Source organism: Nannospalax galili, unplaced genomic scaffold (genome assembly GCF_000622305.1).
Source record: "Nannospalax galili isolate Female #2095 unplaced genomic scaffold, S.galili_v1.0 scaffold235, whole genome shotgun sequence".
In the NCBI taxonomy this organism is placed as follows: domain Eukaryota; kingdom Metazoa; phylum Chordata; class Mammalia; order Rodentia; family Spalacidae; genus Nannospalax; species Nannospalax galili.
The window spans coordinates 5,620,245-5,635,219 of NW_008338118.1; the positions used below are offsets into that span (position 1 = coordinate 5,620,245).

General features: G+C 37.5%; 1 protein-coding gene across 1 annotated transcript in view; it reads left to right on the top strand.

The window, feature by feature from the left end:
- Itga2 (integrin subunit alpha 2) overlaps positions 1-14,975 on the top strand; it is a 106,268-nt gene that overhangs the window by 62,991 nt on the left and 28,302 nt on the right. The window contains exons 8-15 of the mRNA XM_029563458.1: positions 1,267-1,417; positions 1,698-1,863; positions 4,373-4,449; positions 6,447-6,585; positions 8,640-8,785; positions 9,797-9,940; positions 11,562-11,765; positions 12,902-13,038. Coding sequence (XP_029419318.1) covers positions 1,267-1,417; positions 1,698-1,863; positions 4,373-4,449; positions 6,447-6,585; positions 8,640-8,785; positions 9,797-9,940; positions 11,562-11,765; positions 12,902-13,038 — 1,164 coding nt within the window. The remainder of the gene's footprint in view (positions 1-1,266; positions 1,418-1,697; positions 1,864-4,372; positions 4,450-6,446; positions 6,586-8,639; positions 8,786-9,796; positions 9,941-11,561; positions 11,766-12,901; positions 13,039-14,975) is intronic.

The following is a 14,975-nucleotide window of genomic DNA, read 5'->3' on the forward strand; positions in this document are numbered from 1 at the left end:
AATGTGAGCTATCTTGGAAGAATGCATAGGGGGTAAAGTGCTCACCGCATAAACCTGAGGAAGTGACTTTGGGTCTGCAGAACACACATAAAAACCAGATGCTATAGTGTGCATCTATAACTGGGAGACTGGAAGACAGAGACAGGAGGATCCCTGGAGCATGTCTGTTAAATCAATGAACTTTAAGTCCAGTGAGAGACCTTGTCTCAGAAAATAAGGTAGACAGCACGCGAAGAATCTGTTCAGCACTTAGCTATGCCCTCCGCATCCACACATATGCATGCATACCCATGCACACACACAGGAAACCATATATGGACCATATACACAACACATCATATACACACAAAGCCCAATTTAACTTTGGGCACATGTGCACACACTCATGAACATGTTGACATGCATATGCCAAACATACACACACATATACAAACACACTGTCTTTAAATTTTTATGTTTTTATTATTTCTCACCCAAATGCTGAAATTTAATAATTTCATTGCCAAGAAACTTCCATTCTTGCAGTTGCACAGATGATAATGTAAATATGTGGAAATGTTAGAAAATCATTTGATATTATCTAACAAAATTTGAAAATGACACATATTTTGTGTCAGTGATTTCATTTTAAGATTTTTATCCTATTAGTACTTTGAAAAGGTACAACTCATAAGTAAGGATAGAATTGTTTATAAAAAATAAGAAGTCTACCCAATAACAGGACAAATAAACAGATGCTACCAAATAATAAAATATTATGCATCCATTAAAAAAAGAAAAAGAGCTTTCTATGTCTTTATGTTCAAAGATTTCTAGCAAAATGAATAACAACTCTTAAGAATCTGCATTTGTTTTTCTAAAAGCTTAGAGGAGACATTATTCATATGCTTGCATTACATCTAAATAAAATTTTTTCTAGAAGGAATGAAACTGAGGATAATAGTTACTTTTGGAGAAAAGACTCATTGTGGAATTTTTGTTTAGACTTTTAGAAGTATAAAATGTTTTCATCTGTTTGCCTCTTTAAAAATAACCTGTTGAAACTAACAGAAACATGAATTATATTTTAGTCGCTCTAGAAGCTAGGAAGAGGAGAACCCTCTTAAGTATGTGAGTGGTATTGACAAGGAAGGAATTTGACTCTGAAGCAGGGCATAGTTCATGATTGTCATGCTTAAGGATGCTCACTTCTTGTCTATATGTCAAACCACAGATCTACAGGTTAGCACCACCTGTTGATAACGAGTCTTATTTTATCTGCCACAGAGACATGGCTTATTTACCAGCTTCTGGCGGACGGCCAGGTGCTACCAAAGTCATGGTAGTTGTAACTGATGGCGAATCCCACGACGGGTCGATGCTGAAAGGTGTGATCCAGCAATGCAACGAAGCAGAGATCCTGAGGTTCGGCATCGCGGTGAGTGGGTCCTCTTTGTACTTGGCTCTCCATGGGTGGGTGCACGCTCCTAGACGCCATCACTTTTCACTCCACATCTTCTCGTTGGCTCTTCAAATGTCACTAAACAGCTTCTACTATGTCTCTGCTTCCTGCCGATTTTCAGTCCTGGCAACTAAATAAGCGGTTTCAGAAATGGTGCTTGCAAAAGTCTATGATCCTCAGAAATGCACTAAAATCGACGAATAGAAAAATTGAACTTGAGCAAGAATGACCTTTTTCCTTGTCCTCTTTTTTCAAGGTTCTTGGGTATTTAAACAGAAATGCCCTTGATACCAAAAATTTGATAAAAGAAATCAAAGCAATTGCTAGCACTCCAACAGAAAGATACTTTTTCAACGTGGCCGATGAGGCAGCTCTTCTGGAAAAGGCTGGGACATTAGGGGAACAAATTTTCAGCATCGAAGGTAAAAACTCTTCAATAATTTTCTTTCAAATCCTTCTTTTGAAAATTTATTTTAGTATAACACATTTGCTCTAAAGATGTTAACTTGTATAGTGTGCATAAGCAACTCATATATATTGGCAAGAAAAGTAGACAAAGCACATGAATATGTAGTTTATAAAAGAGAAAATACAAGTGACCAGTAAACATAAGAAAATATTACTGGGACTGGAGAGATGGCTCAGCAGTTAAGAGCACTCTGCTCTTGCAGAAAACCCAGGTTTGGTTTCCATCATCCACATAAAAGCTAGAAAAGGTCCATAACTCCAGTTCCAGTGGATCCAATACACTCTTCTGGCCTCTACAGGCATTGCACTCATGGTGCACTTAAATCTATGCAGGCAAAACACTCATACACGTAAAAATAAATAAATAAAATATTCCCAACTTCAGTAAAATATTTTTCAAAAAGAGTTCAGCCACTTTTGTGTTTCGCCTAAGAGATGACACAGATCAATAATGTTTAATTTTTCAGAAGTCATTAAAAAGCAAAGAAAGTCATATGTTGTCAATAAGATGATAAATTCTTATAACTTTTGAGAGAACAATTTAGCAGCATCTATTATAATCATAGTTTTTCCTTTTTATTAGTATGTTATGTAATTTCAGAAATTCCTTAATTTTTATAATATGCATATATGCATTTAAAATTGTAAAAATACTGTGGAAATATCTAGCCATTGAGGTTGGGGGAAATATTTTGTTTATCACAGCTATAGTAATTTACTTACATAGCTTTGGAAAGTTGTCAGGTCAGAAATATTGCACACCCTGAGGCTCCATGCCTGGAGTACTGAAATGCTCTTTAAACTTGGTCAGAAGTTCCACTTGACCCAAATCCTAGCTCCAAGTGGTTAGCCCAAATACCCATCAGCAATAAAGATGGTATTTAATTGATCACCTGTGAGTCAGGTACTGCCTTAAGGGCTGAATTCAAGGGGACTGCATTGTGCTCACTGCTGTAGTCAAATCTTGATCTCCTTAGTATGCACTAGAAATTTCTATTTCACCCCAACTTTTATTGGTTTTTTAAGTATAGTGCTTCTAAGTGATTTAAATTATCACCAAAATGTAATATCTCTTGAGATAATACAAAATTATTAAGCCATCCAACCTAAGAAATTTGCTTTAAATACAAGAGTAAAAGTAATTGTGGTGTAATTTAAAGCTATCTAGAAATGATTTTATACATTATCTGTTATTGTAGTCTTTTTCTTTTTTCTTTTTTGATCTTTTTGAGATAGGGTCTCCCTGTAGCTCCAGCTGTTCTGGATTCACTGTGGAGACCAGGCTGGCCTCGAACTCACAGAGATCCGCCTGCCTCTGCCTCCCAAGTGCTGGGATTAAAGGCGTGGGTAGTCTTTTAAGCATAACTATCTTTTCCTAAATTGCTCTACTCAACCTATATTACATTTCTAATCAAGAGTACATCTTCCGCCAGGTGTGATAGTTCACACCTTTAATCTCAGCATCCCGGAGGCAGAGTGAGATCTCTGTGAGATTAAATCCAGTCTGGTCTATAGTGAGTTCCAGGTAGCCTGGGGCTAGGGAGACCCTGTCAAAAACAAAAAACAAAAAAAGAGCAAATCTTGCAGCTTCTTCTTCTCTTTATTAAAGCATCAGTGCAGAGATTTAGCTTACTTCTTATGAACGTTATTGAGGAACAATCATTTTGACCACAGCCACACTGTAAGGAAGAGGAGTACTAACTGAGTTCTGTGGTGGTAGTGTGACAGAAGCTTAGGTACAATTAGAACAAACTTTCCAACGGTAAAATGCCTTAGCCTTGAATCCTGGTTTCTGATGGCCATCTTAGATATCTCTCCATACAGTCTACAATAGAAAGCAATTGCCTACTATGCCAGTGTATTTGAAATAGTTGTGCATTAGACAGACCAATGTTTAAAAGCAAAAAACAAATTAGATTCTTAGCTAGTAATGATAAATTTAAAAAAATATTCTGACCTCAATTTCTACCTTACCACATGTTGAGGAACAAAGGATATGAGGACCATTATGAATAGTCAACTAAACTCATTAACGCTTAACTGAGATCAAAGCCAACTTCAAATATTACCTTAGATACTTTTTAAACTTATTATTTTTATTTTGTGTATGAGTGTATTGCCTGCATGTATGTGAGTGCATCTGTGTCATACAATGCCGTGGAGGTCAGAAGAGGGCTTTGGATTCCCCTGGAACTGAAGTTAAGGATGGTTCCTAGCCGACATGTGGGTGCTGGGAATCAAACCCAGGTCCTCTGCAAGAGCAGTCAGTGCTCTTAACCTCTGAGCCATCTCTCCAGCCCCACCAGGATATAGTTTTGCATTAATATCAGAACACACACACGTGTGTGTGTGTTCATGTGTGTGCCTGTGCATGCATATGTGTTTGTGTACACATGTGCATCTGTTTGAAAACTTGATTTAAAATTGTTGACAATAATATAATCTTTGAAACATATTTTCCAGGTACTGTTCAAGGAGGAGACAATTTCCAGATGGAAATGTCACAAGTAGGATTCAGCGCAGATTACTCTCCTCAAAGTGTGAGTATATCAGATACGTTCATGCTGGCACTTGGCAAAACACAAACAGATGAAGTAGCTTATACATAAATTAGGAGAAGTAGTCATCTCCTGACTAATGATTCCAATTCCTACTCCCCCCAGTTGTTAGGTTTTAAAAAGTAGTTAAATTCTTTCCTCCCTATTTCAAAGGGTTTTTAAAAAAAAAAAAATGGAGAAAGTATTTTTTTAAAAAGGCAAGGGCATATATTAATTCCAGATATTACCCTTACAGAATTGCCTCTGCATCATTTAACTATTTGAAACACTTGTCAAAGACAGAAGCTCTTTTCATCACCAACAACACTGTGTTCTAAGTTGCCATAGCATCGTTTTCTAAGAGCATTGACAGAAAATTGTTGAAAAATCAAGGATTCATGAAAACTAAGATGGGTTTGGAGTCTACCACGGTCTTCTTAACTCAGGGAAGTTTGTTTCTGTTCTCAGAAACAACCTCCAGGCCTTGGATCTTTTTCCACCCAGATCCTGATCCACCCAGGCTATGGGAAGCTAGTAAAAGGCAAAAAGATATGAGATCCTGAGAAATATTTAGGGAATAATTTGAATTCAGAGAATGTAGTAAGTAGCTCAAAGGACCAAGAACAGCTCATTCTCTGTCTAGAATAAAAGATGCTAACTTTACTGGTTCAACAGTCCTTAGAGATGCTCTGAAAAGTTATCTTTCCCACAAAAGAAGTAAATAAATACACAGAGAATTTTGCACAGTTGCATGAGGTTATTGTACATCCCTTGGAGTGCATTCATACACCCCTAATTTAGAATCTCTGGTTCATTACACTTGTTCTCACAGTTATATATTCTTGTTTCCTCAAAATTGGATGTATTATTTTCCTATTTGTTATTTTTAGTCATAAACCATATCATTGTTTTCTTCAATCTAATATAAAAATAAATTAACAATAACAGCTCCTCTTCTGATCAAGCCTGTGTTCCTGAGGACTTGCAGCCTTCGATAGATATGATTTGTACCAGTCCAGGGCATCTTGCCCTCCTTTCCTCTCCCCTCCGGCTGCCTTGGCTTATTTTCCTTCTTCTACGTAGACTGCCACAGCTATAGGTAGCTTTTGTAGCTAAACCATGACTAAATACATGGGATCTAGGAATACAGATACCAGAATATCTGAGGACAGGAGGAAAGGGAGGAAATTTAAGGCTAGAGAAACGGCTCAGTGAGCATGAGTACTTGCTGCACAAGCATGAGAACCAGAGTTCAGCTCCCAGCACCCACTGGGGAGGAAAAAACCCTGATGGCCATCCATACACCCTTAGCACTGCAGGAGGTAGACACAAGAGAATCACTGGGGCTTGCTGGCTCCATCCTGGTTTCAGCTTCCAGGAGAGACTCTGTCTCAAAGAAATAAGGTGGAGAGTGATAGAGTAGAGGACACTGATGTGTCGCCCCCCCAGCTTCTGCATGTGCATAGGCATGTACACTCATGTATACAATACACACACATATAAACATTCAAAGAACAGAGTTGACAGTATAATAAGTCAGAAAGTCTCCCAAGGCATGCTGGGGGAGCAGCAGCATCCCCTCCCTTCTCTGAGGCAGCACTTTTAGAGCCTGTGTGTTTCATACCCATCATGAGCTGTTCTTAGGAATATGTGGGACAGGAAGCACTCCTCTGACTTTTCTATAAGCTCTGAAAGGCTCAGCATTTGCAGATGCATGCCTTTGAAGAGAAATTTGAAGATGGCTGTACATCCATCCTATACCACAGCTTACTGAAAACATTTATCTCCATCAAAATAAGTACGATCCAAGATAATATATCTTGTTATCCAGTACAGATTAAAACAATTCTGAGATATGTCAATATACATTCATATATACTATACTTAACCATTTAAATTTCCTTAAATCTTGATGATTTATTTCAATATTTTCCCTACCCTGTATTATTTTGCATTAAAGGTGATTTCTCTTTCTGTTTATTTACTTTGGGTTATTTTAGGATGTTCTGATGCTAGGTGCAGTGGGAGCTTTTGACTGGAGTGGAACTGTTGTCCAGGAGACCTCTCATGGGCACTCGATCTTTCCTAAACAAGCATTTGACCAAGTTCTGCAGGACAGAAATCACAGTTCATACTTAGGTAAGGCAGTTGGCTCAGAAAACTGAGGTTCTTTTCCTATAAACTCCCAAGTTAGCAAAGCTTCCGAGTTGTCTTCTGGTCAACATGTTTATGATTCACAGATGCTACCTCTTTACCAGTTAGACCTCAGTCCATAATTAATTAGGAAAAACTATTTTTTACACACAAATCTCTGTAGGTATCTGTTAAGTCCATCTGATCTGTGGTGTCATTTAACTCCAGTGCTTCTCAAACATGGTTTGTTGTTGTTGTTTAGAAAATGGTTCTCTTTGACTTTTATTTTCAATTTTTATTTATTTCATTTTTTTGAGAATTTTATACATTAGTATTTTATTTGCATTATTGCCCTCCTCCTAGTGCCCCTCTAACTTCTCCCAGGTCCCCCTCCCCCTATCTCCCATACAGTTACATGTGTATACATTCATAAATATACATATATTACGCACTGAGTCCATTTAGTTAGAAAAATTTTAAATGACACACTACCAGATAATATTGACAACACATTTTTAAAATATAGGATAACTTTAGGCATTTTTTCTATAATTCTAGAACTCTTAGTTCTAGAAGCTTCAGTAGTAGCTATGTATATAGAATTTCTCATCTTTTTCCTACCTTACCAATGTGAGATTATAAAAATGAAATGGTGAGTTCTGCTGGTAACAGGCATCAATATTTCTGACTAAAACTTTCAAATTATAATCAAGTCATCAATCACTTTAACTATGAGGGCAATAACTATGGTTGCTTTTGTGGCATCTTGAGAAGAGGGCAAGTGTGGCATTTCCGATGTCAGGCTGCAGAATTAGTGTCTAAGTTATTTATACCTACAGGTCTTGTGAAGAGGAAAGAACCAAGAAGGAAGTTAGTCTACTGAGATTTCTATCAGTTGAAAGTAGTAACCCATCCTTTCCTCTCTTCCAGCTGGGAGCAGTGGACTGTGGGTAGTAGACATTATCACCTACATGGAAAGCATGTAGCAGAGAAGTGCAGATGCGATTTTTGGCTATTATACCACAACTGGAAAAATTAGAATCCATCTCTTTGAACTGTTCAGTTAACTACCCCTGGAGCATAATTGTTTCTCAAAACCAGAAGTTGTTTCTAAAAGACAGTATGTTAAGTAGAGGTCTTCTCTTGTTTTTAGTGTTCTTAGAGGTTTTGCTGTCATTGTCCCTATGTTGAACAGCCAATGATGCTCAGCATCAACTATGGACACTTGTATTCTACCTACATAAATCCTTCCACCAGTCCTTTGAGAGACAGTGAGCTTAATAACCTGTGTAAATTTCAACAACCTAGCAAGTGACAAATCCAGAATTCGAACCTAAGACTCTTTGAGTCCAGGGCCTGTGTTCTTTCCATGAGCAGCATTATGATTTAAGTCCATGTTTTATTCAATAAACACCTATTGAAGACCAGTAGCATTTTAAAGATTCCTGTTGCCTTGATCAAGTACCCCAGCAAAAGCAACTTAAAAGAGAAAAGATTTATTTAGCTCACAGATTCCAGTCTGTCATTGTGGGAAAGTCAAGGAGGCAGGAACTTGAAGAGGCTAGTCAGTCAAGAGCAGAGAACAATGCACTAATGCAAGGATGCTTGAGCTCAGCTTGCTTTCTCTACTCTTAGGCAGCTTAGGAGCTTCTGCCTAGGGAATGGTGCCATCCACAGTGGGCAGGTTTTCCCACCTCAGTTAATGTAATCAAGATAATTCCCCACAGACATGCCCACAGGCCAACATGATCTAGACAAGACCTCACTAGCCTCTCTTCCTAGGTGATTCTAAATTGTGTCAAGTTGACAGTTAATACTAACCATTGCAGTCAGGTTCATAGGTGGCTGATGAGAACAACCCAGGATTAAGGGCCAGTTTTATAAGTTGAAGCCTTCTCTGTGCTGCTCAGAGCAAGAGGGAAAAGGTGGACAATTGATTTCAAGGCCATGAGGAGCTGTGCGTCACACCCAAGATCAAAAGGAGCATCACTGTTCCCTTTGCTAACCCTTTCTGACTGGGAGCATCAGTGGTGCTGATTCTGGGACTGCTTTTCTCCTAGGTTACTCCGTGGCTACAATTTCTACTGAAAATGGTGTCCACTTTGTTGCTGGTGCACCTCGGGCAAATTATACTGGGCAGATAGTGCTGTACAGTGTTAATGAACATGGCAATGTCACAGTCATTCAGACTCACAGAGGGGACCAGGTAAATATCATTGCTTAGCAGGTGAAATTAATTTTATGGACAACTTGAGAGCCGTTCACTCCTTAAGAGATGGTCACACAAGCATGCACCGAACATTGCTGGATGGGATGGCATTCAGATCCCGCCTCGCTTACCTTTCTTCATTTTCCAGTCTCCCATCCCACTCTACCTGGCAACATTACCTGTCCTGGACCATGCATGAGCATTTACATCATTCGTGCTTCCCCAGTTTTCTCCACCTAGAGAACTCCTTTTGTCCTTAGATGCTATTAAATAATACTTGTCTTCCTGAGCCATCCACCACTCCCCACACTCTAATCACATGCCTTTTTTATAGCACTTTTTTTCATGGAAGCATAGTTATTTGCTGACCTTGTCCCTGTCCCATCTGTCTTTCTCTAAAACACACATCACATAAATACTAGGGGTTTGTCTTATGATACCTGTAATGATTGCTTAAAATTCTGTTTTCTGGGGCTGGTGAGATGACTCAACAGTTAAGAACACTTGCTGTTCTTTCAGAAGACCCGGGTTCAATTCTCAGCACCCACATGGCAGCTAACAAGTGTCCTTAACTCTAGTTCCACAGGATCTGACACCCTCTTCTGGCCTCCACAGTCTTTGCATGACACGGGTGCACTTACATACAGGCAGGCAATACAGTCATACACATAAAATAAATAAAAATAATTTTAAAAATATTTTTTTTTTAATTCTGTTTTCTGGATCAGACCCTAGATATTGCATTGGAATCACTAGTAATGGGTCTCAGGTATCTGTATTTGACATATAATTTCTTGGTGACTCTTTGGACACTCTAAGTTTAAGAACCAAGTTTTACGTGATGACTCTTCCTGAGGAAGGGACCTTTTTGTCCATCTTTCTGTTCCAAATGCCTTTCAGGTTGTAATCTTCCTTTTCTCTGTGCTGAGTGAATAAATAAAAATTGGGTATGATAGCATATGTATGTGATTATATGAATCCTAAGGTCAGTGTGTTTTACTGCCCTAGATTGGCTCCTATTTTGGTAGTGTGCTCTGTTCAGTTGACGTGGATAAAGACACCATTACAGATGTGCTCCTGGTAGGTGCTCCAACATACATGAATGACCTCAAGAAAGAGGAAGGAAGAGTCTACCTATTTACCATCACAAAGGTAAAAATAAATATTACACCGGTGGTTTAATTTGCTTTAGTAGTGATAAATGAAGTTAATCCACAGTTTGAAGGAAAATTTATTATTCTTGAATAATAACTAATTTTTGAGTGTACTGTGGCTTATCTTTAATCGAATTTCAAGGATGTTACCATTTTACAATTTTAAAAGTCCCACTAAAAGACATGGACTTTAACATGCAGTGCCCCATTTTCCATGAGAGGTCTTTGCATATATACTCTTCTATATAAATAAAGGCACTATAAGCACAGATAATTTTGTCATTCATGTCTATGCAAATATTTGTGCATTTCCAAGCTTCTCATGGAATTTTTGTGAAATGACAATAGTAATAGGGCAGTCTGACTTGTCATTTGACAGTAAAAAGAACTACACCATCAAATTCAGCAACCTCCATTTAACCTCAAATGCTTTCTACATTAGTTTGTCAGAAAATTCCATTGCTTAGTGTCACATTTAGGTGTGTGTCCAACTCTTGGAATTTCAAATCCTTGCCATAAAACTTAGCTTATTCTAGCACAGAAAAGCACGTTTTTTCCAACTGAACTCTCTAAATCCGTTCCAATAGGAATCTTCAGCTCAGTGAAACCAGGAAGACTATCGAATTAAAAACACACACAAACAAAACAGAGAACTATGTCAGGGAAAGAGAAGTTAACATAGCAAAACTTATGCTTAGTTGTTGTGATATCTTGTTCTAGTTTATATAAATCAACATAAAAATTACCCTTTAACAGGAGCAGTTAAATTGCAATTTTACATAAAAAATATATAATTGTATGTGAAAGAAAGATGTATCTACTTGTTTGAATATTTTTAAATCTCCAGTTTCTTATGAATATTTCTTGTTTGTAAAATATTCTGAACTATAATTAGTCATTAAAGATGAAAATATTCCTTAATGCTTTGTCAAACTCAGTAACAAATTAATTTTCATAAAATTACCATAGAGGAAAAAGAACCAACATTGACCCATTTTTGTGTCTGGGGAACTTTGCTTTCTTGTGAAACCGTTAAATATTTCTGTACTTGAGTAAAAAACTGAAGGAAAAACTCTGTATTTTGAAAGGAAATGTCTTTCCCTTTTCACAGAATCACTTAATGATTTTTGTCAAGGAATATTTGGTATTTCATTTTCCACTTATAATTCTTATCCTATTATAATCATGCCACTGTTTGATAATTTTAAAGTAAGATCTAAATAATTATGTTTCATTATGTTTTATGTCTACCTTGATTTTATTCATGATACTAGACTTTCACCAGAAAAGTTTTAAAACAAAGATTTAGAAACAGGTGAAGGCCCTACCTAATATTGAGGAAAAATGGAGATAGAGTGTTGGGTACTTTTATGTAGGTTATTTTGCTACAGCAAAGAGAATTATTACCTCCTTTAATCTTGGCTCTGGAGCATATATCCTGTGACCTTAATTCCTGACATTTTATTTATAATTTGCATCTTAAATAGAGAATCTTCATTTCTAAGATTAAAACCCTATCCACTTTTAACATTATGAAAATTGGTCTGGACATCGGTTGCTTTGAATTTTAATTACACATTGAGAGGTTTGCTTTAATCATTTCTTTTTCCTTTTGCAAGGGCATTTTGAATCAGCACCAATTTCTTGAAGGACCTGAAGGCATTGAAAATGCCCGGTTTGGTTCAGCGATTGCAGCCCTTTCAGACATCAACATGGATGGCTTTAATGATGTGATCGTTGGCTCACCTTTAGAAAACCAGAACTCCGGAGCTGTGTACATTTACAATGGTCACCAGGACACCATTCACACAAAATATTCCCAGGTAATCCATGAACGTGGTGATGTACTGTGTGCTATCATGCTAGAGCTAAACAGCATCATCTACTGTATCCCATTTTTCCCTGACTTCAAAAACTCTTTAGTGAGGCTTTACTATGTGACAATCGTTATTCTAGTGCTAAAGATTCTGTAAAGAATAGGATGGATTGTGGGGGCTGGGGACATTGGAGAGATGGCTCAGCGATTAAGAGCACTTACTGCTCTTGCAGGACCCAGGTTCGATTTCTAGCACCCACATGATGGCTAACAACCATCTGTTACTCCAGTTCCAGGGGATGGATGCTCTCTTCTGACCTCTGTGCGCATTGCATGACACAGGTATACCTACCTGTATGCAGGCATTATATTCATGCACATAAAAATTTTAAAATAGTAATAAATAAAAAAATCTTTTAAAAAATAATAGGGTAGAGAGAATTCTGCTGGACTGCATATTCTAATAAAAGAAATATGAAAAAAAGAAATAAGTAAGATACAGTGTTCTAGAGACTAATAAATGCCAAGGAATAAAAATAAGAAAATAAGCCAGGCTTGGTGGTGCTCACCTTTGATCCCAACACTCAGGAGGCACAGGCAGGCAGATTTCTGTGAGTTCAAGGTCTACATAGTGAGTTCCAAGTCAGCTGGGGCTACAGGGAGACCTTATCTCCAAAAGATCAAAAAAAGAAAGAAAGAAAGAAAGAAAGAAAGAAAGGAAGGAAGAAAGAAAATAAATCTAAAATAGGAGATACATTTTCAAGGATGAGAGGTATCCAGTGGCTGAAAGATGATGACAAATGCCTCACTGAGTAGGAAGTTTTGTGTAAGGCCTGACAAAAGATAGCTAGGATAGGAATCAGGACCTGCACTTGCCTCAGTTCATGGCTAGTCCACTGACCTACCTTTTCATTATTTTGTGCTGATTTTTGGTCATCTCTTAAAAGTGTTTGTTTGATAAAAGTATAGTTGCAAAAATGATACAAAGATCAGATAAAATGTGGTGGAAGGAAAATGGCAGAATTTTCTGGAGAATACAGACAACTTACAAAATGACCACATAGAGACCATCACAGTACAGGGAAAGAGTGCCGCTTCCTGGTTCAGTTGTGTGTGCATTTTGTGACAAATTTGCTGTTTCAGAAAATCTTAGGATCCGACAAGGCCTTTAAGAGCCATCTCCAGTTCTTTGGAAGGTCTCTGGATGGATATGGAGATTTAAATGGGGATTCCATTACTGATGTGTCCATCGGTGCTTTGGGGCAGGTGGTTCAACTCTGGTGAGTCATTCAAGGCCCAAATTAGCAAACTGCTGTGTTGTCATTTAGAAATGCTGCATGCGTTCTTTAAGACTGCATGGAATTTACATGTCATAGTTTGCATAAAGGAATATGTATGGTGGACAGTTGGAGAAGTGTACACATATATATATATATATATATACATATACATGCATGCTTATGTATATATGTATGTATTTGCTGAGAGGTATGTGTCTTAGTAAATTATTTTAGATTAAGCCATATATATGTATACACACACAAATGTATTTTCTTGTCATTAGAGTCACTTTTCTTCTGCATGTGTAAAAAGTTGCAGTGTATAGAAAAAACAAAGCCCTTGAACTGATTCCCAGGGTATTTCTGAACGCTGCCTTCTTGTAAACAGCCCCATCTCAGCTGCCAGTATGGAAGCCTCATGAGAACACACTCATTCTGAACAGCACAAAAAAGTGAAACTTCTTGTGCTAAGCTTTAGTTGGTTAAAAGGCACATTTTAAAATAATTGATCATCAACAAGAACCATTATCTATGTTTAGCTGACCTCTTCATTCATCTCCATAGAAGTTAGAGATGAGGGAACAAGAAAGGGGTCAAATGCCATAGGTGTCAAGATAAAAATAAATAAATAAAATGTCCATGAGGGGCATTAGGAGATAACTCAGTTGATAAAGTGTTTGCTGTACAAGCATGAGGACCTGAGTTCAATCCCTAGTACCCATGTAAAAAAGTCAGGAATAGTGGAAAATGCTATAATCCTAGTGCAGAGTATATGAAACCAGGCAGATTCACTGGAGCTTCTTGGCTAGCTAGTCTAGCCCAATTGTCAAGTTCCATGACAGCAAAACCCTGTCTCAAACAAGAAGGTAAGGAATGGCACCCAAGTTTGACCTCTGGCATCCACATGTATATATATGTACACACATACACACACCTGTACACATAAACATGTATGCAAAACATGCATAAAATAGGTAGATGAGCTGGTGAGATACTGGAACTGGAAAGAAATTGGTTACTCAGTCAAGACTATTTCTGCATTCGTCTTTCTCTGGTTAAAAAAAACAAAAAACAAAAAACAAAAAAAAACCCTGTGCTTTAAATACCCAAACCCATCAAGCACAAAAACATTATCCTTTGATGTGTGATGATTTCTGAGTTTGAAACTACTATGTACACTGAATTGTTTTGAAGAGTAAAATGAATTGTTTTTATTGTCAAATGAAAGTATTATGTGGAAAATAAAACCCCAGGCTAACTTTAAGACTGTGAGAATCTAGAAATATATTTATGGACTAAAGTTAGGTAAAAATCAAATGAGTATACTGAGTGGCTTATTTTAAAGAATTTAATAAAATACATACCTGTCAGCACACATCACAGATGAGACTTTTGGTAGGCATCCCACTTGGTAGGCTATACAGTAACTACACTATAATATAATGCAGCCAGTGATATGGCCAAGTTTTTGTTTTAAAAGTTAGATTTATCCTTCAGAAAAGTCAACACACAGGGAATCAAATAAATATGCCGAGCTGACTATTCAAACTCAGCTAATATTCCGTGGTCACATTCCTACAAAGTTCTGAACTTGTTTTTTCTGGATAACTCTTGGAAAATAATTCGTAATAAATTTATAAAATATGTAAATCAGCATCATCTGTATTAAAGAGTTCAATTTCAAAAGGATTGCCTTGCTGTGTGACATGGTGACACACACCTTTAATCCCTAGTACTAGGGAGGCAGAGACAGGTAGATTTGTGTGTGATTATGCTAGCCTCGTCTCAAAAAAAAAAAAAAAAAAAGGGAAAGAGGTGAGGCTGGAGAGATAGCTCAGCAGTTAAAGAGTACTAGCTGCTCTTCCAGAGGACCCAGGTTCAGTTCCCAGAACCCACATGGTGGCTAACAACAATTCATAACTCCAGTTTTAGGGTAT